Below are 24,564 nucleotides of genomic sequence, written 5' to 3' on the forward strand. Positions count from 1 at the left end.
TCGCATTCTAATCTCGCCCAGGACCTCGCGATATGTTGCAAAGCCAGTGCACCAAACCATTACATATCATGTTTAGATAACAGCAAGAGCAAACCAAGTGATGATTGACTTCATTTCTGTGGAAGAAATACTAAAAAAATGTATTTTTTTTGTAGAATGTGGAATATAAGTCCAACAGCACGAACAGCGCCATATCGCGTGTGACTCATGTTTCCTTTTCCACGTCTGGCATGAGCTCGTTTCTATCAAGCCAACAGAATGCAGTGGTTGGTGGCACAGTTCTCAGCGTTTTTATTGTAATAAGTTTAAATGAAAGACAGATTTATATTTGTAATTATTGAAGAAAATGGCTCTTATTGGCTTTCTAGTGTTATTTCTGCACCAATTTGGATAATATACGTACAGTCACGGACACTTCTGGGTTGTAACGACCCTATTGAAGAAGCACTGAAGCAAGTCCTCGATGTCTGACCACCAAGCGCCTTGTGACTAGACAACCCAACCAACATTTCAATTCTGCGGCTTGATACCTGTCACGGGTATACATCACTGTAAATTGAACAGTGATGCCAAGGAGAAATACGACATGAAGATTGTCGGAAGTAATGTCTCGTCTTCTCGATATGGAATAATATTCGGTCCACGTCACGTTCCTTTATTTAATGTTGTTTCGAAACATGGGATATCAATCAATAACACTACATTTTATTTTCTCCAGTCAGTCTGTTTATTTCCTCAACTCCTGAAAACACAAGGGCATCTCAATTTCACTGATAATTGTTTCATTGTCTATTGATAGAAACCAGGTATGTCAAAAATACATGCATTCTTTCTGTGAAATATCCCATGTTTCGCGTATTATGCTTCTCCCTCCGTTTGGACATTCACTTGGAAGTTAAAAATTAGCTTTGTCTGTGTGTTTTCACGTGCATATGTATGACAAGAGTGGTGTGAACGTGTGTTGGATGTTATTCTAGGTATAATTTTTTTTCAAAGCATTAATATAATAATATTGTAAAATATAGAACTTACTGTAATGTAAGGAGTGAAAATATAAACCCAGTCCGTCAGGTTCGTTCCCAAACAACATTAAATAAAGGAACGTGACGTGGACCGAGTATTATTCCATATCGAGAACACGAGACATTACTTCCGACAATCTTCATCTCGTATTTCTCCTTGGCATCACTATCGCCGGGTTCAAAAAGAACTAACTGAAGTGTTATGCGATCTGTCATTTCTAGTCTACCTGATGAAAGTTCGATTTTACAGAGATTGTCTGGCTTCATTTATTGCAGTTTTGCATATACTCTGTCCCAACTAACTCTGGAGCAGGCGAATGAAAACAGGTCTCTGCGCAAGTAGTGACGCGAGCGAGACGGCTTCACCAATGAACACGTGAGAGGGAACTGGATTGCTTGAAAGGTTGGGGGAAGCGACTGGAGTTACCAGGCTTCGAGCAGCATGCACTGCTTCCCTCTGGCCACTGGATTTCCCTCGCTTCTCGGACGCTATGTGCGGTCTTCCTCCACAGTTCGCTGTGACAGGGTATAGATATGACTGACAGTGCTTTGACCTCGTCCTGCAAAAGAATTCGCTGCGGGAATCTTCCCAGAAGGGAAGTTTCGTACGAACGGATTGTTGTGGATTGATTGATTGAAATTAAAACTTAGGCTATTTTGCACCCGTCACATTATACAGGCACCAGCCCCTTACCTTAACTAAAATAACTTGTTGTGTCGCGGGGGGGAGGGGGTTAAGTTGTGGGTGTGGGTGCACACAAAACGTTTTTGTGGTCGAAAAAAGATTTTTTGGCATTGTTAGGGAAATTTCAGTCAGAATCACTGAGGCTGCATGGTTTGTGCATCGTCTTCCATTTCCTTTTCCTTCTGAGGTGTACTTCGCAGCATGTCAAAGCCAGCAGTAAATAATTTAGTTTATTTCTGCAAGACTTGATGCTTCAGATGAATTTCGCAACAGGAAGTGTTATGAATACTGTGAACATTTACTACGATATGTGGAAAACCATCAATGTTATTTTAAACTGGAAAAATAATTTAAGAAAACAATTTTTGAAAATGTTATTGTCAGAGTGAAATGTTAGAAATATGATTGTGCTCAAAGATTTGGGTGTTATCCTGCAATAAACATTTCTAGTTTTCCAAATGCAAGAAATCTGGTCATTTCTCACAAAGGCAAGTCTTAAATGTATTTATTTTTGTCATTAAAACTATAATTTGCCTACATTTTCCAGAACCAAAGCAATGTGAAAGTCTTATGCATAGAAAGAAAACAGTAAAAAAGCATGTAAAAGTAACACCGAATTTTGCCATAAACCGCGAGAAGCAACACTAAATTATTGTGAAAAATAACACCGAAATTTAGGGAAATACTGTATAAACGAAAATTTCGTCCCTACCTATCGCTAACCTCTTGCTCACGCTCTAGGCTTTTGCTAGGCTCGCTATCTGGACTCGCTCAGTCAGCTTAAGGTATTTCTAATATAATGTGACTCTACACTTTATATCAGTTTGAAAGTTTCTATATTTTTGAATTTTCTCATATTAATTTCAGGTTCTCTATTTATTGAGATTGGAGCATTCCATCGTGATCTCAAATGGCGGACAAGAGAGGGAGCTTCGTCCGTTTGTCCTGCAATTTGGAAAACGACGTGGTGACTTACACCCCTCCAACCGAAAGTCTCAACAATGGCCTAGTACTTAGGTAAGTTAAATTCATTGTTATCGGAGCTGCAGCGGCTTGGCCGTTCCTTGCCTGTTATATCGTACCTACGGCTGTTTCTAAGCCGAAAATAAAACTAATGATAGTTTGCATTAACTAAATAAATGTAGATAGATTATTACAGATTTCTTGCATACGGTGTGCACTTAATTTGAAATGAAGGGATCAAATATTGCTCTACTTAGATGAGCTTAAATGGCTTCTAATATGACACGTGGCATCTGGCGTGCACGATATTGTAAATTCTAGACAAAATCATTGAAATATTTATGCGACAGTCTGCAGGTTAGAAACGAAATGCACGAACACACAAGTCGATAGTCTAGAAAATTTCATCTGGGCAACTTTTCAAAATCTGTATGCCTGTCATCTTTCAAAGCTGACTATTGTTGGAATGCTACATACAACAGCTTTAAAAAGGCAGTAACAAGAAACAGTATCTCTGTATAAAGTCGACGCGCTAGCTTCGTTAACGACCGGCTGGCTTTGGAGTCCACAGAGCGTGCGCTCACCTGCTTCAACAATCACATTCAACGCACAATGTTGCCACATCTACTCTCCATCGGCAAAAGGAGAGAAAAATGAATCACGGTCTTCACATTGAAGTTGCAAACAACAAATTGACATTACGGCAACAGCGTATCCGCGATCATGTGACAGACTCCACGTGGAGTAGACGAGAAGAATGACAGCTGCGCCCATTGGCTGAATGTTGAGTGTGATTGGACGAAAACAACTCGCCCGCTGTTTAACCCCACCCATGTTCATGGCGGCGGCTTCCTTCAGTTCTTGGACGTTAACGAAGTAAACACGCGGACTTCATATACGACTAGGTTCAGCATGCTTCGTTTGGAATCGAAACATTCCAGATATGACCTTGAATATTTTTTAAAATATATTTTTATGTTAGTTACTGAAATATTTAGTAGGGATAAATGTAATTTAATATTTGTATCTATAGAGCGACCACAAGGAAAAAAACCTTTGACGAAAAGTCCCCGCACAGCTTTCCCTTCTTCTGTTCAGCTCGGGCCGTAAGGAAGCATGGTCCACTCTCCGCCTCCCCTCCGCGCGGGAGTATTGTGCACAGGAGTCGCGGGTCTGCGCAAGTTTCTTTGCTTGTGGTTCCACTATATCAGGATCCTATTTATTTTGTTTCATTGTACAAGTTTTGCGGTTTAAGTGGTAGAGCAGCAACAGGCTGGGCTTCGCCTTTGAGTAACTAATTTCTAATTCTATTTTTTAGTGGCAAATGACCATATATGAATATGTACTGCAGAATTTTCAGTAGCTGTTACGATTGACGTATCATTTCTGTCACCGTATCAAACCGGCTTTTATAAGGAGTACGGGAACATCTTTTTCCAAAAAACTATGTACAGTCACCGGCAATACAAATGGGACACCTAGATCCTGAAATACTAGCTTCCCTGTAATGAGTTATGTGTGTTGCCTAACTCTACGGCGATAATTCTACTTCAGTAGCAACTTTTAAAATAGGAAGTTCTATCGCCGTAGAGCTGGGTAATACACACACAATGCATTGCGGGGAAGCCAGTATTTCAGAATCTGAGTGTCCCATTTTTTATCGCCGGTGACTGTACATATTCTAAATTATACGTTGTGCACAAACGTATTTTTATTTTGAGTCTAATATACTGTTATCTTAATTCACCATCCATATTATGATAATAAAACACCTTAGAGCCCACCGATAATGCAGTGGTAGGTAGTACTGTATTGGCACCAGTGGTGTTGAATTTTGTTCCATGGATGAAAGCTTTTATAAGTGATAGTGAAAGGGTGCAAATGCTCAATGTCACAGGAGGGTCATCAACCGACTTTTCCCCTTATAGAAAGTTGCGTGTGAGGACATCTGGTGAACATCGTGTGAACTTCCAGCGTAAGCGTTACACGGAAGTGTGCGAAAAATCCAAACAGGAAGCATGCTTTATTGTAGGCTTTGTTCCCACCAAAAACGAAAGAAATATTTCGACACTGGGGTTTTCTGCTCTTCCTTAACCCCCCCCCCCCATTTTGGGGTTAAAATTGCTACGTGCATTCTATTTTTCACGATGAACTGCAGGGTGAGGCAAAGGCGACGACTTCAAGGAAATTCTGGGATGACAAGATCAGTGGCGTCCAGGCACGTAGGGTAAAAGAAGGGATGTTCGCCATGCTGGGAATTTCGCCGTACTTGTGGTCTTTGTAATCGTAGATATAAACTATATGTTGGAAACACTTACTGATGCCTGTAAAAAATCTAGTAACATATTTCCACTGAAAACTACAGTGTGGTGACCGAACTAGCAAGCAAGCAGTGCAGTTTAGAATGCCCAGTTGCGTCTACGCAGAAGACAAAGAAAGGTGCCGAATTTCAATACTACGTTGGAAATTGTCATTTCGTGGCAGATAAGAATTATTTTTCTTCCATTTAATTATTGATATCGTAACCTCAAACCTTAAGAATGTCGTGAAAAGATTTGCTTTGGAAAGCGTGCATGTACAAGTAAACATAAGTTGTTTTCTTTCGACTATGCACTTGCTGGTAAATTCGCCAAAGTAATTCGCAAGTCGAATTTCCCTTGTTACAGGCGATCTTTCACAAACAACTTGTTCACAATGCATATGAATATTTAGGCCTATGTTTCTTGGTATCTTTTTAAGCAGTTTTGTATTGTCATTTGTAGGTCTTTTACACTTTGTTGTCTAACTTATTGACAACAACTTGGTATTTCTTACACTTAAACTGACGATAAAATGATAATAAGTTATATGGCGAATTTCCCAGCATGTGGCGAATTTCGCCCCTTTTTCTCATTTTAGTAATTTTAATATTACGTCATACGTGTAAGTAACACAGTATTTATGTTATATGTTATATTTCTCATAATTCACTACTTTTTGTATTGTATAAATTTTGTCCTTCTCTCCCAATTCGTTTAGAAGGAAAGAAATGAAAAGCATTTTGGTGGCGAACTTCCCCTCCTTTACCCTATCTAAAAACACATTTCGGTGGGGTTGGGGTCCGACCAAGTGTCTCAGTAATAATAACAAATTAGAATAATTGTATTAAATTAAATAATATTATTTAAAGATTTAAATTCAATAATGTTTTAGTGGTGTTCGTTATCTAACTTGCGTGTAGTTAAGATCGACAAAATTTGCATAAAACGTCTGCCCTGGCAAGGAAATTTATGTCAAATAGATTAAGAATTGAATATTTATTGAATACCAAGAAAGGAGTTAGATCCAATTGACGAAAATTAAAGTTCCTGATTAATATTTTATGCATGTTAAAATAAGTAGTAGTGTGCATATATATCTTTGGAGCTGTCCTTCAAAGCCGTATGATCCCAATTCCTTGCCTTCCAATATGTTCGGCGGAAATATATAACCATCGATTATGTACTTGGTTAGTCTTACGGGGGGAAGGACTACCCCCTAAATACGTCCTTGGCGGCGTGCTCAGGATTTGCGAAAGGGGGTGAGTGGATTATATCTTACTTTTTAGTAGTCAGCCGCGGCCGTGCGATCAAGGCGTCATCCTTTGGGCTCCTGCTACGGAACACGATCAGGCTCGAGTCTCCTGTGGGAAACGTAACAAATTTTCTCTTGAGATTTCTTTCGGCCTGTATATGGGACTGGTGGCCACCCACCATCGTGACAGACATAAAACGACGTAGAAAACCTAAAACAGAAATAGAAATAAGCTTATTTGAGAATGAAGACCGTGGTTCTCTATAGTTAATTGAATTATAGTTATATCGGAGATGGTGTGCTTATTGTTGTATTAGTAAATTAGGAATTGTTCCATAACATACATGATTGAGACTTTACCTGCTTATAAGACTCCATAGTAATGGAAATGTAGAACCAAATGCAGTAACCATAACATTGAGTATAATGCACATAACCTGACACTTGTGTAACGTCACTGTCATTATTATAAAACTCAAGGTCACTCTTGTTATCCTTACGAAGTTGTTGGTATTGGGCGGAAACTGTCCAATTATCAAGCGTCCCTTTCTCTGTTAGCCCCTCCCCCAAGTTTTCCTTCCCCCATTGATCGTCTTTTCCTAGCTGAACGAGAATGTCTTTCGCTTCTCGAAAGATATCTTTTCTTCCGATGCTCGACCACTTTAGCCAGCGGAAAAGTTCTTTGAAAACTTGTCCGTCGATGCGACAATAGGCGAAGGACTTGGAGAACCCAAGCTTCCATATTCTCCCAGACATTGCAAGGAAAATCAACAGTGTGATCCAAGTGCAGAGTTTAGAAGTAACTAGTTGAGCAAGTCTAACTGTAACCACCTCTACTTTTAACTGCAATAGATACTTTTTGTAATAGAAGTAAAAAGTTACTTTTGAAATTACTTTACGCCATTTAAACTGTTAACTTGAACGTTGGGGATGAGCTAAATTTTGCAACTTTGTGTCCAAACGTGTCTCTTCTCTGGATGTTAAGGTGAAATAATTTTCGTTGCATGCTAAATTTAGAACATTCACTCTTTATTGCAATTCGTCATTTCTAATTTCACTTCTAGACTTCAGTGTTTCGTTCGATCATTTTTATAATTTCTTGCAATAATATAAATATATGAAGACGTATTGTACCATAAGAACATATTGAACCTAAATAAGACACACTTCTGTCTTCACGTATTTAATAACCTGTGGCTCTATAGCCCTGGAAGGGCCTTGGCCTATCTCCCGACTGCCACTCTCTCTCCCACAATCCTACCTAAAGGTGTGGAGATCTTCAACCGGTAATGGGGTGACGTGGGGTCAGCACGTCAACCCTCAGCCGTTACAGGAGATATCCGTGACCGGGTTACGATACTCACTCGTAGCTCCCCAATTTTCTCACGATGGTGGGTTGCCACCGGTTCTATACACAGATATACACAGGCCGAGAACCCAGGCGGACTCGAACCCATGTCTTCCCGCATTCGGAGCCCAAGGCTCAGCGCCTTAGACAGTACGGCCACGGAGGAGGACCTTCATGTATTTACTGTATTACAATTAATGATCATTGATTGTATGTAATTTGTTTGTAAGAATATTTCCGGTAGAGTCATCTAGTTTGCCCTTTCTGTAGAACTTTTGTTTCGTAGTGAAAGCCTTCTACCATTGTTTGAATCTCCTTCACCAACTGTAACGATGCTGCTTTTGTTGATTTATGGCCGGTGTATCTGAAAGTGGATTTATTGAAAGATTGACCTGCCACAGTGTGCTAATTCGACGGTAAATTTAGAAATAAACAATGGATATTGGGTATGCAGATGAGTCGCGTAACGCAGGGGAAAGTGAGTAAACTTTGATGTATCGATTTTGCGTCATTTGATGTCTTTTCAGCGTTAATAGCAGCTGCAAAATGCTTTCATAAGTTTCTCTGTATGGTATTACCCCATTGCCAGTCTACAGCTTCCCATGCAATGTCTCTAGTTTTTAGGTTTTTGCGAAGAGCTGCAGGTCTCTTTCACTGTCTGTGAGGAAGTTTTTATAGAAAATTCTTACCTTTTAATGTGTTGTGTTTGTCTTGTTTACAACCTTGCACTTTTAATTTTTCCCAAGGGGCTTTTTATACCCCTTGCTTTAAATTTTTAAGTAAGCATTTTAGATTAGGAGTATTTATTTTCCCGTATATATTGAAGGGTACAAAATAGCCTAATGTGCCGACACACCCAACAATTTAATTCAGTCAATCAATCTTCTGTCTCTGAAATCAATTTTTGAATGATGATGCTATCCTTAAATCCGGTAGTTTATTAATTGATCTAGTTTATTTTACTTCGCTTTTCTGCCACTTTTGGCTAATCGCGACGATTAGCATGAATGGTGATGAGATGAAATGAAAGGACATCATAAATACAAGGACAAGCACGAGCTCCGCGGAGGATTATATAGGTTGTGAGTCCAGACGCCACAGCCTCGCTAGTCTGCAAAATGCAGTCCAGGGTGTACTACATGGAAGGGAGGTTCCCGAAACACCATGGTTTATTGCCAAAGTAACTGAAGTCTTCAATCTTTCCTACCTTTGGCAAGATCAATCCACTCTTCGAATTCCGCTCTGAGCAAGAGTGTTCTTTCAGTGTGTCCCTTCATCAATTTCATCATATCGTCACTCTTCATCTTCGTAATTAGTCAAACGTGGCAGGAAAGCTACGCTAAATAACAAATGCCACATTCTCTGCCACCTTGAGTCTTCTTGACTTAAGTATATTAATACTATCGGGGGATTAATGTGGAGTATGCAGGTTAGTATTACGTAACATTCACTCACCTGTTGTTTCATCTATTATACCCAAATCTCTTTCAAAAGATTTTATTTTAACAACTTCCATGTTTCGATTGAATTCCTACAGTATGGCATGAAATATTACTAAAAAAAATATCCCGAGCTTGCCACTTAGGTTTAGTGCCGTAAATCAAACGTGGGGGTCATGATTTTACCCCCCGGCCCACGACATCACCCCAGCCATAGTATGTTTTGTGCTATGCGGACTGTACTGCAGCGATGCCAGTACAAAACTGTGCTTATAATGCTTTTTCCTGCGTAGGAGAAAATCGAAAAACTCGGAAAATCTACATTGTGTGGCTGATGTTTATTGAAGAAAGTATACACTTTACATCAAAACAACTAACAAATATACAGTCACCGGCAATAAAAGTGAGATACCTAGATCCTGAAACACTCGCTTCCCTGCAAGGTGTTATGTGGGTTGTCTAACTCTACGGCGAATTTTTAATGGCAACTTCTGCCGCTGCCGTAGGGTTAGGCAACACACATTACGCCTTGCAGGCAAGTGAGTATTACAGGATTTAGGAGTCCCATTTTTGTTCCCCTGACTGTACTTTTAACAATCAAGATTCAAGAAATAAGTATGGATAGTAAATTCACAAAATAATTATTTGCAAAAATATAAAAATTTCCCTTGCATGCTTTGGCATCAGTAAATTGCTTCACAATGTGTTCAACGTTTAGCCGTTCCGTTTGCCTGTGCTCAGTGTTCAAAACGGATAATTTTTTATTAACCTAAGTTTCAAAAGTGCATGTTCTGCAGAGGCCACAGTTGCGGTAAAGCTATAAGAAGATCAATCAAGCAGTAAATAAATCCGGAAAGAAGTTTTTCAGATTGAAAGATTGAAAGACGCACGGCTTGCACCGCCGGTTTTTATGACACTGCTTATGATGGTACAGATGTGTATATATCACACGAGAAAACCTAATTTTATTTCGTGTAAAAAGAACGACTCAGAATCTAAACCCGAAGCAGAAGTAATATATATATAGTTTCTGTATGGTTGAGCCGTCACCTCTAAGATACAACTTTGAGCAAATTCCTTTGAAGTAGAAATGGAAAAAATCGTACAGAGAATATTAGCAAGTGTAGAAAATTCAGAGTTTATGAAGCAGAAACTAGGACAAACTTTCGTAGGAACTTTACATCCTTGCAATGATGTTCCTTCGGTACCCACGGAATGGTCTTGCTACAACCATATCAGTGCAGTCTGAAACAGGCTTATTCATTTTAAAATGATTCTATTGAAGTCTTCATGTGAAATGAACCGCATGATTCACCATTCGGTATCGAATCGAATGTTCTTAAATTCGTAGCTCTCGAAGATTGAATCTCACGACCTTCTGAATGTGATAATGTATCGAGCCAGTTTTCCAAATGGTTGCACAGGAAACAGTGATTTATGTTAATTACCAGAACTCATTTCGTGGATATTTCTTTAAGAATTGAGTTTGAGTAGGGGGTTATTAACACACAGGACCAGATCTTGATGATAAGGCTGCTAGCTTGTACTCCAAGCGGGTGTTTTTCCCTTACTCTTTGAAGATCCATCTTCACCACAAGGAAATGTGATTCACTTACCGAGAGAGTGGTTGCTTCTTCCTCCACTTGCGAAGTGTTGAAGGACTCCTTCTTCGCCACATCTGCCGTTGAGGATTTAGCCGTTTCCCGGAGTCAGCTGGCCCAAGGTTTTTTAAAGGGGTGTTATTTCTGTTGGACTTTCTGCCTCCTCGGCTGTTGAGAGGACCATCCATTTTCTTCAACCATTGGAGCCGTTGATCAGTAGTTTGCCTCTTACCTCGCTAGAATACTCTGCATGGGAGGCCGGTATCTATGCCACCCCCGGTATAGCCTAGCGGATCATAATGAGCACACAAGCTCATGTAATCATAGGGTAGTGAAAACACGTTGTATTAGACTTTCTGGTGAGCATAAAAAAATGATAGCCTTTACTAAATTTGTAATTTTGACCAAATTAATTGGCAGTTCTAAACAAATTTGTAAGAGGTTTGTTCTGCTGAACACTCATTTGTTTGTCATCAATTTATTCAAATATTTGATTGCCAGGAACTACCTACTTTGGTCGTCTCAAATAAATTTCTGAGTGAGTTCACACTACCTTGAAGGGATGCAAAAGCTGCTTGGCAGGCCCTGGTCCATTGACGGCTGTTGCGCCAAGAAGTTTAGGAGTCCCTTTTTTGCCTCTTTAAGCCAATCGCGTCCATGAGGATGAATGCTGATTGCGTCAAAGGACACTCACAAACTAACACCCATTCATTCCCACGCCAGGCCTCGTCCTACAGGATATATCACAGCCCCGTAACCGAACATAGTAACAAGGTCTGTCTTTAATGTAGACATTTGATCATGATTCTGGTTCAACGTTCCGAAAGAGATTCACAAGGAATTATTGTTGAATAGAACCCGGGAACCCTTGTTTACAAGGCGATGACGATACTCATCCGGGAGACCCTAAGAGAGAGATATTCAGAAGGAAAGAGATGAAAAGGGAACCTTCAGCAGATTGTAATGCCTTTCAGTAGATTCCAAGGCCGTTCAGCAGATTTAAATAGGTGTATTTTACCTTGTTTGTGAAATTTTAATTTCTTTCAGAGCATTAAAATGAGTGTGATTTGTATCGTTCAGGAGATCCTATTGCATTTTAGTGAATTCAAATTGTGCATTAAATGTCGGTCAGTGTTTTCTATGTTACTGGGCTTGAGTGCATAATTTATCATTTTTTATAACCAGTGTGTCGTTTTCCACCGAATTCTTTCAGTTTCCCCCTCCTTTCAACATTTTCTTATGGCAGTCCAGCATAGTACGTCCCCTGTTTTAGCGCATAGTAACAGCAATACAGGAGTTGGCAAAAAGTCAAAGCGAAATGAAGTGGATTGTGCAGACCTCAATTACCACTTCTATTGAGTGAACCGACAATTGCCCCTCCACTGACCTGTGGTTCGGTCCTTGGCCCTTTTTTAAAAAAGCAGCTTGTTCACTGTCTGAGCACTTGCGGAAAAACCCTTTGATTCGATTTGGTTCTATCTGGATTTTGCTAGCTCCGATGAAGCCGCCTGTTGCTCCATTTCTTCTACCACTGCGACAAAGAAGAGGATCGCATTTATCGTCCCCTTCTTCTGCCTGTTCCACATTTTCGGCAGCGCTGTTCCCTTTCTTTTGCAATCTCAAGTGTCCGTCGCCCTCGTTTCTTGGCATGCGTGCCTGAAGCACATCAGACTCCTCGTAAACTATATGTAATCGCGTGTGTTGGAGCGATATCACGGAGCAACGGCCTTTTGCAATGCGACTCCGAACATGCTCTGTCTACAAGTTTTCCCTCTAATTTTCAATTTTTGTACTTACTCAGTTACATACGGGCAGGGGGCGGGGTTAGATAAATTGAAGGCACTACTTTCATTGTCAGATAGCACAGACAGTTTCTCAACACTGACCAGCGCCTTTGGAAATTTTACACCATGTTATATTTTGGTTCAGCCGTGTAAGAAAACCTCATTGTCATTCATAATTTAATTTAATTTTTTTAGCGTCGCTTTTCTAGAACTTTTGGCTAATCGCGACGATGATGATGAGCGATGACAAAATTCTGAAGTGTCACTCACAAAGAACACCCATGCCCAGACAGGGATTCGAACCCGGGACTCCCTGGTGTCGTAGCACGCTGTGCTAATCACTCCGCCACTTATAACATCGTACATACAATATGCATATTGAGGAAAAATTTTGCCAAATGATAGAATTTTTGTGCAAGATACTGGCGAGCCATCCAGAAACGCAGTAGGCTATATATAACGTGGTAGCCAGTTTTTCTGTACTTTTATTATTTCACATCGCTTTCTGCAACTTTTTGGCTAATCGCGAGGGAGAGGAATTTTGATTATTAGATGAAGGTACACTCACAAATAACCGACTTTTTGTAATTCCAGTTTTGAACAGGTAATTTAAAATGGACGATTCTGTTAAACATGTTGATGAAGCTCTAAGAAAAATCATATTCTGCTAGTCGAAGGTTTAGCATTCTTATTCAAGTATTATATTCCTTCAGTTGTGTAAGGCTGATTTATTTAGCCCAATCAACAACTTACTCTATTCAGTGATAAGAAAAGCAAAGGTTCACTCTACATAATTTATGTTAAGTTTCTCGAGTTCATTCGAGAAAAACTTAATGAAATTTAATTGAAATCCATTGACTGTTAGCCAAGACAGGAGAGGAAGCTGTCTGTGTTAACTCCACTTTGAAATTCACTATTGTTTTTCTTACTTAAATACTACTTACTTATTCGATTAAAGACGGGAAAATGTTCTTACCTTAGAATTATAGTGCAATATTTCAATACGTATTACTGAAGCTGGGTGGAATTTGTTATGACATGACGTAAGTGAACTTAGGACCACGTGCTTTTACTTTTTTCCTTCTCTTTGCATCACTTGTACGAAATAGGAAACAGTAAATAAATACTTTAAAGAAAAGCGGTCTCTTAGGCAGGTGCCGGAACATCTGGATCCTTTATTTAACCATTCGTCATGGAAGTGGTCGATAAGCAAACGAAATGTCAAATGTTCCTTGACTTCTTGAACATACTGTGTTTTCTGTTCTTATTTTCTTTTGAAATGGTGGCTTAGCAGGATTGGAAGTTTTCGTCAGCTTGATAACATAAAACACCAAGGTGTAATGTGCTTGACGTCATGATAAATAATATGGGATATTTTTTTTTAGTTGGAGCTGGTATTACATGAACATATAATTACATCTGCTAGTAATAATTTACTGCCAAGGTGAGATGTTTACCGAGCATTTGCAGCTTTAGCAACTGTGGAATATAATGTCAGAGTAACTTTTCCAGCGTCACATACTTATTGTCTGCTGTACACGTACTGGTAGACAGCACAAAACCTTTTTCGCTGAGAACACAAAACCTAACCTACCTAACCTACTCATATGTTTACTTCTGCTTTTATGCTTACGTGAGTAGGTTAGGCAGGTCAGGTTTGGATTTATTTTTCGTTCTTCTTCGAGAATATTCTCTCCGGTAACGTTTGGCTAGCATTGTTTGTCAGGTGCTCATGTATGGCACTTATAGGTCTGTTATTATTGAGCAAGAATAGTTTACTTGGTATATTTTCCGTAAAGAGATCGCTGGCGGATTAAGGATTTCTCTCTGGGCTTAGCTTAATGATTTTTATTATTAGCTGTCACTCTTAACGTTAATTGAAGATTTATTGTTAGACGTTAACTTGATCGCGACTGTTAGGATGGACGATGATACCTTTACTTTTTTACTGGTTGCATACCCAAAAAAGAGTTTTCTGTAGATGAGATGAAAGAGACTAAGATTTAACTTTCAAGGATTCTTGTGCACCAACGGCCGACCTTCGTGGAGGTGTTAGTTAGCACAGAGCGCTACGACGCTAGGGATCCCGGGTTCGAATCCAGACCTGGGTGTTCTTTGTGTTACCCCTTCACCAATTTCATCACTCACCCTGATTGTCGCGATTAGCCAAAAGCGACGCTAAATAACATAAATCAAATCAATTCGTGCAATATGACGATTCAATAGAGCTGTAGAGTGTAGGCTTGAGAGAGATATTTGTGTGAGAAAATAAGTGTGCAGTTTTTATATTATTTTAAAGTTTCTTGTTAGTGTTAGTTATTAATAATAATTGTCATCGCAATAATGTGCATTTATCTCCTACTTGAAACGAGTGCAAATTTTGTATTTCCTCTTACAAGCACCTACATACATGCCTTCCTTAACAATCTGAAAATGTGATTTATGAGAAATGAAGGTTAGTATGGAAACTATCTCCACAAATGACAGTTGGAGTGTATTTCACTGTACTAGATCTTCTCTTCCTCACGTCCGCTGTCCAGGAAGCAGACACAACATTGCGGTCAATCTGCTCTTGTTTTATCGGAGGAAGTTGCGGAAGAATCCTAATGGTGCTTGGGACTTGCGAGCAACAATATTAAGGCCGAATCACACGGAACTGGATGTCCAGTAGGAATGCCCTAGTTGGCGCTGGACTGGCTGCTTCACTGGTTTTGACGATCAGGCCATGTTCTAATGTCAACGGGCTTCCCCTGCTAGATTCCGTGCAACAGCCAATCAGACTGAAAGTCTGTACATGCTGTGAGTTTGGCGAAGGAAAGTTTTTGTCTGTGGTTCCGAGTGCTGGTTGTTTTTGTTCGCTTCTCGATATAAGAAAATGTAAGAGTAATGTAATGTATTCGTGTTCAGTTCATTAATATTTACAAATTTATCCAAAGCGATGAGATTTGTACGGACAAATGTGATTAGCAGATAATGAAAATCTACAAGAGTATTAATGTTGGACGTGTTTAGTTGAACAAATGTTTTTATGAACGAATCCTGCGAATGAATATGCATATCCGAATTCATTGAAAAGCTTGTTCAGTACGGTACCATATTTTCTTTCGAGCCAATTTCTAGTCCATGCTTTTCTTTTAATTTTTAATAACAGCAGTAATTCTCCTACAACGTTCTTCAAATCGCTCGTCCATCTTTTCATCTTGTCTGTTCTGTGGAATGCCTTGTGGGAACAAAAGTATATCGACAAGTACGATAACAAGTAGTGTCTAAGGTGAAAACTAACCACGCAACTAGTCCAGGTCCAACTGGAAAATCCAGCAGGAGATCTAGCTACGTGTGATTCAGGCATTACTGTTCACTTGGCATTGGCAGCTCGGTATCCACTCATTCCAAGATGGTTTGGTTATAATATGAGTGTTTCCGGTAGCGGCACCAGAATTCAGGTGTGTCTGGAGACCAATGAATGACTGTCAAGGATTTGTATGGGTGTGTTACATCGTTCACGTGATCCAAGCAGGAAAGGTTCCCAACGTATCGATATCTACGCCGACCTCCGTGGCACTGGTTAGCACAGCGTGCTACGATGCCCGGGATCCCGGGTTCGAATTCTGACCTGGGCATGGGTGTTCCTTGTGAGTGCCCCTTCATCATATCATAGCGATTAGTAAAAAACGGCATAAAAGCGACGTAAAGTGACCTCTTTCAACAATCAATGAAGCTTGAGTTCGAAACTACGTATTGAATGGAACTTCGCAGGGCTTTTGTGAAGGACGATCCTCCTCCCTCCCCCCTCGCTTGGAAGCTCTTCAGTTCAGACACAGGCATCGATCGCAGCTGGCCACGGTAATAACATTGTGCGACTCTTCGGGGAAGAAGGCGGCAGAGGCACAGAGCACGCTGCAACAGAAGAATGCACAATAACTGCCAGTTTCCATGGCGATGACTGTTTTATTTCTTAAACGTCGAGTTTATTAAAGCAGAGGAGTGTTCGGCACAGACCCGTAGCTAGAATTGATCTCCAAAGGAAGGGGGGGGGGGGCTCACGGGTTACCAGGGGAGCTTTGAAAACCAATTCTATTGTACAAAAATTTAACAGTATTAAATTAAGGTAAATTATGTGTGGGGGGAGGGGTCATGTTACATAAAATTGATAAATATTACACAAATACTACATTTTTTGTACATCTTTTAAAACATCCCTTGAAGTGTTAATTGACTGGTACTGAAATCATCCCTTACACACTCCATACGGCTTTAGATGATACATATATTTATATCACACAAAAAAATGCAGAATATTCAATCACAGTGCCTACAGTACATTCCACCCCCATCCCTAGCAATGAAACTCCTCTTCGTTCCCAAAACTTGGGAGCTGTTAACCTGTGACGCAGATGCGGAGGGAATTTGCATGATGACATCAAAGTCACAGATTTCTGTCTAAATGGAGGCCTTAACAGGGGCAGTGAAGGTACAGATAAAGAAGCCCCCCCATGAAAAACTTACAAAGTCTAGATAATCTTCTAAATACTTGCAGCTACTTAGACTTCAGATCATAACCAAGATGAGCAAATGTAATAGTAATAGCTGCTGTTCATGTTCTGTGGATTTATTGTGAGCTGTCTAAATTTTCACTCTTTATTGCAAACAAATTATACAAAATAGTTTTACCTAATGTCAAGGGGGGCTGATGGCAGTGTCAGGGGGCTGAGCCCCCCTGGCCCCTGCCTGGCTACGGGCCTGGTTCGACACACAACCTCTTCAAGTGGCGGAATAACGTTTTGGATTTGGGAGGGGTACAAATTTCAGAATCCATACACACGAATATCTCTCTCTCTCTCTCTCTCTCTCTCTCTCTCTCTCTCTCTCTCTCTCTCTCTCTCTCTCTCTCTCTCTCTCTCCTTCCCTCCCTGTGTGTGTTTGACGTTTTGTTTTAAGACTACTTTATGCACATACAGGCTAATCGGGACTGGTCTGCAGATAAAAGTGGGATCCGAACCACTGTGCCATGTGTCTCCACCAGGTACCGAGCCCGGACTCATGAATGAAATCACAAAACTGTTTAGATTATCATTCATTTTTTGGAGGTTAAGAAGCGAGACAGTTCTTTTTTTAATAGTGACGGCATAAAAATAAGAATTTAGTGTATTTTTTTTAAAAAAAAACATGTAGACTATTACTAAGAGAAATACTACAACAATTCACATGGATTAGGATAGTTTTTCACACCTGCTAGCTATCGATGAAACTTCTAGGTATCAATATAGGTATTGATTAAACACCGCGTTAACAAATAATCAGACTTCTCTAGTAGTGCGAAGAGAAAGTGACAAATATGTAATATTAAACATGAAAAGCGAAATGTTCCTATTTTACGCACGTAAATAATCATACTTCTATCGACCTAAAAAGGTTAACGTACACTAACTGACACTTCTGGGTTGTACAATATCATTGACTTTCAACGGGATCGTTTCAACCCACAAGTGTCCGTGAATGTACATATGCAATTACGTGATTATCAAAGTCGCACACTACAAGACTCACTGGGTGCTAACATTACAATTTAAGAAACTTCATTTGATACTTAGATACTGACTGCAATTTAGAAAACAAATTGAACTAAATATTTACTTGTAATATATCTAGCCTAGATAGCTTTAATGTGTAACCACACTTTCCACTTTGAAATCGGTAAATTGAGCTCTTGAGCACCACTTGTTCCACTATTCATGGCTTCGATCCCCTGACAGCCATGCTAGATCAATGTTACAATGCTACGCACTGCAGAATCTCATTGAATTCGCAGTGGCTTTGGTCGACAGATTAATGGCAATAGTTTCACTTATGATATAAAATGGCAACTATCGAGTTGAAAATAGTTGTGTAACGAGAACAAACGCCTTTCCTGGGGCCTCATCGATGTCGTCGTCTCGTAATCAAGGAATCCTGGGTTCGATACTCGGTGGAGGCCAGTGGCGGATCCAGAGGTTACAGTTGGGAGAGACGAATTTCGGTCTGGTATACCTCACTTCACGGTGAATCAATTCTAACCTACACTCCGACAGTTTTATGTAAGCAATACATAGTACTGTAAACAGGAACAAAGACAAGACAATAATTTTTCGATATATTAATGGTCATCCCTAAATAATTTGATTGATTGATTGAGTTGGTGTTTTAAGTCCACTTTATGCACAGTAAGGCTAATCGAGACTGGATCACTATTTTCCTCCACCGACATCTCTAAATGAAAACAAAAAGGTTGGCATAATGTCTGAACAGAAAGTTCTTGTTGCAAACTGATGATCAATATATGCGGTTTTTTTTTTTTATTTCACATCCTCATGCAGACGCATGAACGTCCGCAGGATTTTTTCCAGGGAGGGGCAAGCAAGGTATTTTTTTCCAGGGGAGACAACGGAGGCATATTTTTTCCCATAATAGTGATGCCCCCTCAAAAATCACTGCTTTAGTCTGAAATTATAATGTTCCTTCAACACCCTTACTGTGACTGAAGTGAAATTATGTGTGAAATATATACTTTTTAGGTGGACCTTCATTTTCCAGGAGGGGCGCGGCCCCCCTTGTCCCCCCTTCCGGACGTCCATGTCTAGACGTACATAATAGTGGCGGATTCTAAAAATTTGACCCAAAACAATTCTTATTTATTGTATATACGATTTATTTCTTATACACCCCATCTAGATTAATTAGATATACGAGAAATAGAAATAGAATAGAAATAGAATAGAAATAGAAACAAAACACCATGCAAGTAAAAATAAAGTCCAACACTTTCAAATTTTCTGACAGTTTCTATACTATATTTTTAATAAAATTCCCCGTTTTACCTAAAATTGCACCTGGATTTCTGTTCACCAAGGGAAATGTCCCTTCAAGTGGCAACACCACTTCTGCCAAGCGCGGCACAGAAAGCAGAAAGGAACAAGCAGTGTTCTCTCACCAACGCTTTTTTCAGCTGTGGAACTTACCCCGTAAGCCACTTGCTTTTAAATAGACACTAGCGCCGGCCCCCGTGACGGAGTGGTTAGCACATCGCGCTACGACGCCGGGGGTCTCGGGTTCGAATCACGGCCTGGGCATGGATGTTTGTGAGTGCCCATTAATCAATTTCATCATGTTATCACTCATCCCAATCTTCGCAAATTAGCCAACAGTGGCACAAAAAGCAAAGTAAAATAAAGAAAATCAATCAATCAATCAATGGCCACTAGCCTCATCCCCCTTCAGACATGTCTTGTGTGACGTTCCCGCCCGATGACTGTGTTGATTCACCTTTGCAATTCTGACATTGTCTGTGGAAGTCGAGGAACGTAAACATTGTCTTTGATGAAACCCCACAGGAAGAAATTGCTCATTGTAAGGTCCTGTGACGGAGGAAACCACCATCGTAGACGTCACACAAAACATGCTTGAGAAGGTTTGGTGAGAATGGGAGTACTGTCTGGGCATCTGCCCTGCCACACGTTTGGAGAACATCGAAGGTATTTAAGGTCTGTGTATAAAACTTCTAATATTGCTCTTTCATTCTGTTCATTAAAAGTAAAAAAAAGTAAAAGTTCTCTCCTGTGCCACAACGCCATGAAGACGTATAGGGGGTGTGGGGTTAGGGCCCCACACTTTCTTGATCTCGGCCGAAGCTTGGGGTGATGTGATCAGCACCACGCCCCTGGCCGCCTTTTCCCCCAGAGTTTCCTCCAGGTACCCACTTTATACGACGCTGGGTGGGCGCCGGAGTCGCTTGAACAGGTTGAGAAAGTTCCGGTTCTCCCCCGCCGGGGATCGAACCCGGGTTCTGTTCATTATTGGTGAAAATATAGTCTTACACAATCGACCAATCATTTGTGTACACGTACATAATGAACAAGTTACATATAAAAAAAAAAATATGAAAAAAAAAAACATGGGGAATACGCCACTTGCATACAACGAATTCTATTGTTAATACATCTTCATGTGAGAAAGAGGAAGCACTGCCGTTGCTGCGTTGGTGGATGAGGAGGAGGAGTAAGGAAAAACCTAACGAGCTCCCGCCTGATTTCAAATGGCGAATAATGAAGCCTAGACTCAACACACACGTACTGGAGACATGTTATTGTCGCCGCTTAAGGAACGGACCTACAAGGGAGGAAGAACAGGCGCCAGTTGATCGCAGTTTGCAGAGTGAAGCGGTAGTTGCTGCTGCGGGTGATGTTGCCAAACGGTGGCATGGGGAGCAGGGACCCTATATTCACTATATCGGACGGTGGCTGTTGGGGTGGAAGTGTTAACGAGGGCTTTTCCCTTCGTTCCAGTTCGGGGTTGGTGAAGAAGGTGCCGAATGCGTTGTCGCAGACGAGGGTCCTCAGTCACCTGCTCAAGAGACCACCGGTGGACATCGAGTTCAACAAACTCGCCTACTCCGTTCCAGAGGGAAGGGGCAAAGGTAAGTTGTGGATAAACTTACTATTCTTTCGTATTTTTATGTCATTACTCATTAGTAGAGCCCGGAAGTTTGGCAAAATGCCTCTTTTTCCTGCTGCATTTATTGATAATTTATTTGTGTTGTTACTAATGTTTTAAAAGTTGTTTTTTTTTCATTTTGGCTGTTTTTAATTTTAGTGTTTTTTTTGTCATTTCAATGAAATTTTTTTTATATATACTTTATTTTTCTTTCAAGAACCTTATTTCATTAGCACATTATCGTGTTTCCAGAGGCAAAATTACAAAGCTGGAAAAAGGGGGTTTGAACCTCTTATAGCATCCATGAAAGTCTTCGAGAAAGCTGATGGATGTTCTAAAAGAAAAGAGATTAACTGTTTTAACACATTTGCAGGAAAGTGCAAATGTGGACTCGGAAAAATTGAAACCAATTTGTGATATTCTTAAAGGTCGAACTTTACTTGATATGTATCTGGTCACAATAGCCTGTTTCATCTGTGGTCGAATTACTGATTAAAAACAATGTAGCCTTTCATCAATAGTTATAAAACTAAAATTACTCAATATTGCAGACTTCGGACTTCTAGAGCCTGCCCCTCCTCACAACAAACCAATTCGTTTTCGGCATGCAAGAACGAAATCGAAATTCTTTCAAAATCTGAAAAATCGTTAATGTTATTTTCGTAGGATTTTATAGGTTCACATTCTAATATTTCATAGTTCGAGGGGGAAGAGGCATGGCTCCCATGACCCCTCCTATGGGTGCGGCTTGCTTTCGTACTGGAGGGTCACGGCAAGTCGCACCTGTCGCTCAGACTGGACCTTTTCCTCAATGTCGTGAATCATGTCGCGTCAGTCTGGTGGTCGGGCAGGTGTAGTAAATGCATGCTGGAGGTACTCGTCCCGCTTGCCACTTCGGTGTGAAATCCCCGTGGTGCTTGTCGCCTGTCCCTTCGGTCAGAAATCTCCCTTGAACTTATCGCAGAGGCTTTTGTGACCACTTTTTCGAAGCTGAAATATGTAAATGCGTGGTTGAGCTGCTTATGTATTCAAGTATTGGAAGCAATGATCACAAGCGTGCGTCTAAAAAAAGAATAGGGAAGTAGGCGGTAATAATTGTCGCATGGACTGCACGTGGTGAAAATTTCAAGTGAGAGGTTTGTTGTCTTCAGTGCAAGGTCAGTCATCTTTCGGTTATGACAATGGTATTGCTGTGCGTGATGTTTGTTGACATCATGGGTGCTATATGGTAACCAGATTCCCTATACTCAGTCGTTCGGTATTGCTAATAATGTTGGGAAGAAGTTATATAATCGTAATTATCAATATCTAATCTATTAGTGGTTAGTGTAGGCATAGGAGGGGTCTGTGGCTGGCTTAATTTTAGTAGACAGGACCTCCTCAATGGCGTAGTGGTTACGCTGCCACCGTGTAATCAAGGAGTCTCGGGTTCGATCTCCGTGGAGGGACATACATGGATGTATCCAAATGTTGGCAGAGCTCCCCCTTCCTCCCCCGCAGTAGGAAATGAGAATGAGTTGTCCAAAATTTTATGTAATGGCTAAAGTGTTTCAAAGTAATTTGTTGAATGTGATATTTACATGGAACATAAAAAATAAACGTAATTGTCCTTTTCAAAATAGAAACACCATCGGAACTGACAAAATAGGGTATCACCAGGCACATAGACAGGAAGGGGGTTCGGAAACTGAAGCCCCCTCCTCCGAAATGCTACAAATTTCTAATTAAAATACTGTTGGTAATTAATTTTACTTTCTTAGCAGGATTAAACATCTTGTATAAGTTGCATACAGGCACAGCCTGTCGTGCCGCTACGGTGTGAAAAGTTTCTCTTGATTGGGTCACTCATTGCAAACGACGTGTGTGTGCCTTCGGTCTGAATTCTTCCTAAATCTTGAAGATCCAAGTCACAAGGATGGAAAACGTTTCGAAGGCAGGCGACAACACCATAAAGGATCATATCCAAACCTGGGAGAACACATTCGAATGGGCCGGACCCTGTGGCTGAGTGGTTAGCACATCGCGCTGCGACGCCAAGGGTCCCGGGTTCGAATCCCCCTCGGGCATGGTTGTTTGTGAATGTCCATTCATCAATTTCATCACTCATCCCAATCTTTGCAAATTAACCAAGAGGCACAAAACGCGAAGTAAAATAAAATAAATCAAATCAAATCAAAACATTCGAATGGATTGTTCATTGCATAACAGCTTCGTGAAACGGACACATACACATTCTGAGATAGTTTCGGCACAAACACAACGTTCGTACATTGCAACAGAGGAGTCGAGTGATAAAAAATGTCCCGATATCACGTTCTGAAAGAAAAAAAAAACAGCAGCTTAAACAGTGGTAGATTTAGGAGACAGTTGCTCTTGCTCCCCATTTTTGGCCCCTCACTATGGCTTTTTAATGCTAACCTTTGTCTACCAAGAGAAAGTAAACTTTTCTTGCCCCCCCCCCCCCACCGTTTTGGAACTGAATCGCCACCATCGACCTTAAACCTTGCGAGGTTCTATCTATACCCCTGTAAAAAATGATGTTTAGCCCCCCCGAAAAGAATTTCTGGATATGTGCCTGAGTTGTAATATACTTAGAAATTCATCTTCAGGGCTTCTACCCCCCACTTTTTCGCCTTTAGATGGTGGCTGCTTACACATGGTTGAGCCCCCCCCCCCTATCAATTTCAGTTCAGGATGAAGGCGTGTTTTTGTCCAAGGGGTGGCAAGGAATATAAAAAGGGCACCAAAATGATCATAAATTAGGCCTTAGAAATTTTAAGGGGTGTCTTGTATCATTTCAGGGTGTTGGGGATGTGTGTGGATAAATCAGTGGTGCTGACCGACTGAGAATCTAGTGCTACTTGTGCAATATTATTTTGTAACCATATTATAAATGCTGTTCAGAGATGATTAAATTTGATAATTTTGTCTTATTCAAATAACATTTATGATTTTTGTTGCATGCAGATGTATTGTTAACTATTTATTACATATTTCTTTTTCAGTTCGAACACTTGAGATTTTTGAACTCTCAAGTGAAATAATTGTTTTTTTTATTTTTTTATTTTAGGCTACAAAACCATCTTAAAGACCATAACTGGGAAGTTTCGATGTGGAGAACTGACGGCAATAATGGGACCTTCAGGAGCTGGCAAGAGCACACTTACGAACATTTTGGCTGGATATACGTAAGTATTGCTGTTATTAATGTGCTGCATTAGTGTTAAGAATGCAAAATTGTAGTAATATTCAAGATTATTAATAATATATTGATCCAGTTTTTTAAAAAACAATAAATTTTGAAATCACCCCTCCAAATGCTAATTTTTAGGATGGCCTAGCAAAACTTGCAAGAATAGTTTACAATGTTGCCAATTTTCAGCATTTCCTTTTATCAGTATTTGCTTCTTTTCACTTTCATGATGTTTCAGCTATCATTGTTTTCACCTTTTTCTCTGCTACAACAGGGGTGGATTAAAAATGTTCTTAAATATAAACATTGCACCCCTCATAGCAAACGCCACACACCATATGTACCTGTAGACTCCAGATTCTGGCAGTGCCTACAAATATGTGGCGATTTAAAAGTATGAGGATTCTGTATCAGAGTGGCAGCCTGCTGAATGAGCATAGCATAGCTCTTTTTTAAAAGAGCAAATAAAATATATTGAAAAAAATATAAAACAAGTGAGACTTTTTTTTTT

At 40.2% G+C, this 24,564-nt stretch overlaps 1 protein-coding gene across 1 annotated transcript in view; it reads left to right on the forward strand.

Annotated features, from left to right (window-relative positions):
- The window catches only part of LOC145999347 (ATP-binding cassette sub-family G member 1-like), a 53,849-nt gene that overhangs the window by 11,183 nt on the left and 18,102 nt on the right, over window positions 1-24,564 (forward strand). Inside the window, 3 exon segments of the mRNA XM_083136288.1 lie at window positions 2,575-2,724; window positions 20,713-20,843; window positions 23,931-24,048. Of these exon segments, the coding sequence (XP_082992414.1) occupies window positions 2,618-2,724; window positions 20,713-20,843; window positions 23,931-24,048 (356 nt within the window). The 5' untranslated portion in view covers window positions 2,575-2,617.

Source organism: Lepisma saccharinum, chromosome 1 (assembly GCF_977018435.1).
Source record: "Lepisma saccharinum chromosome 1, izLepSacc3.1, whole genome shotgun sequence".
NCBI lineage: Eukaryota > Metazoa > Arthropoda > Insecta > Zygentoma > Lepismatidae > Lepisma > Lepisma saccharinum.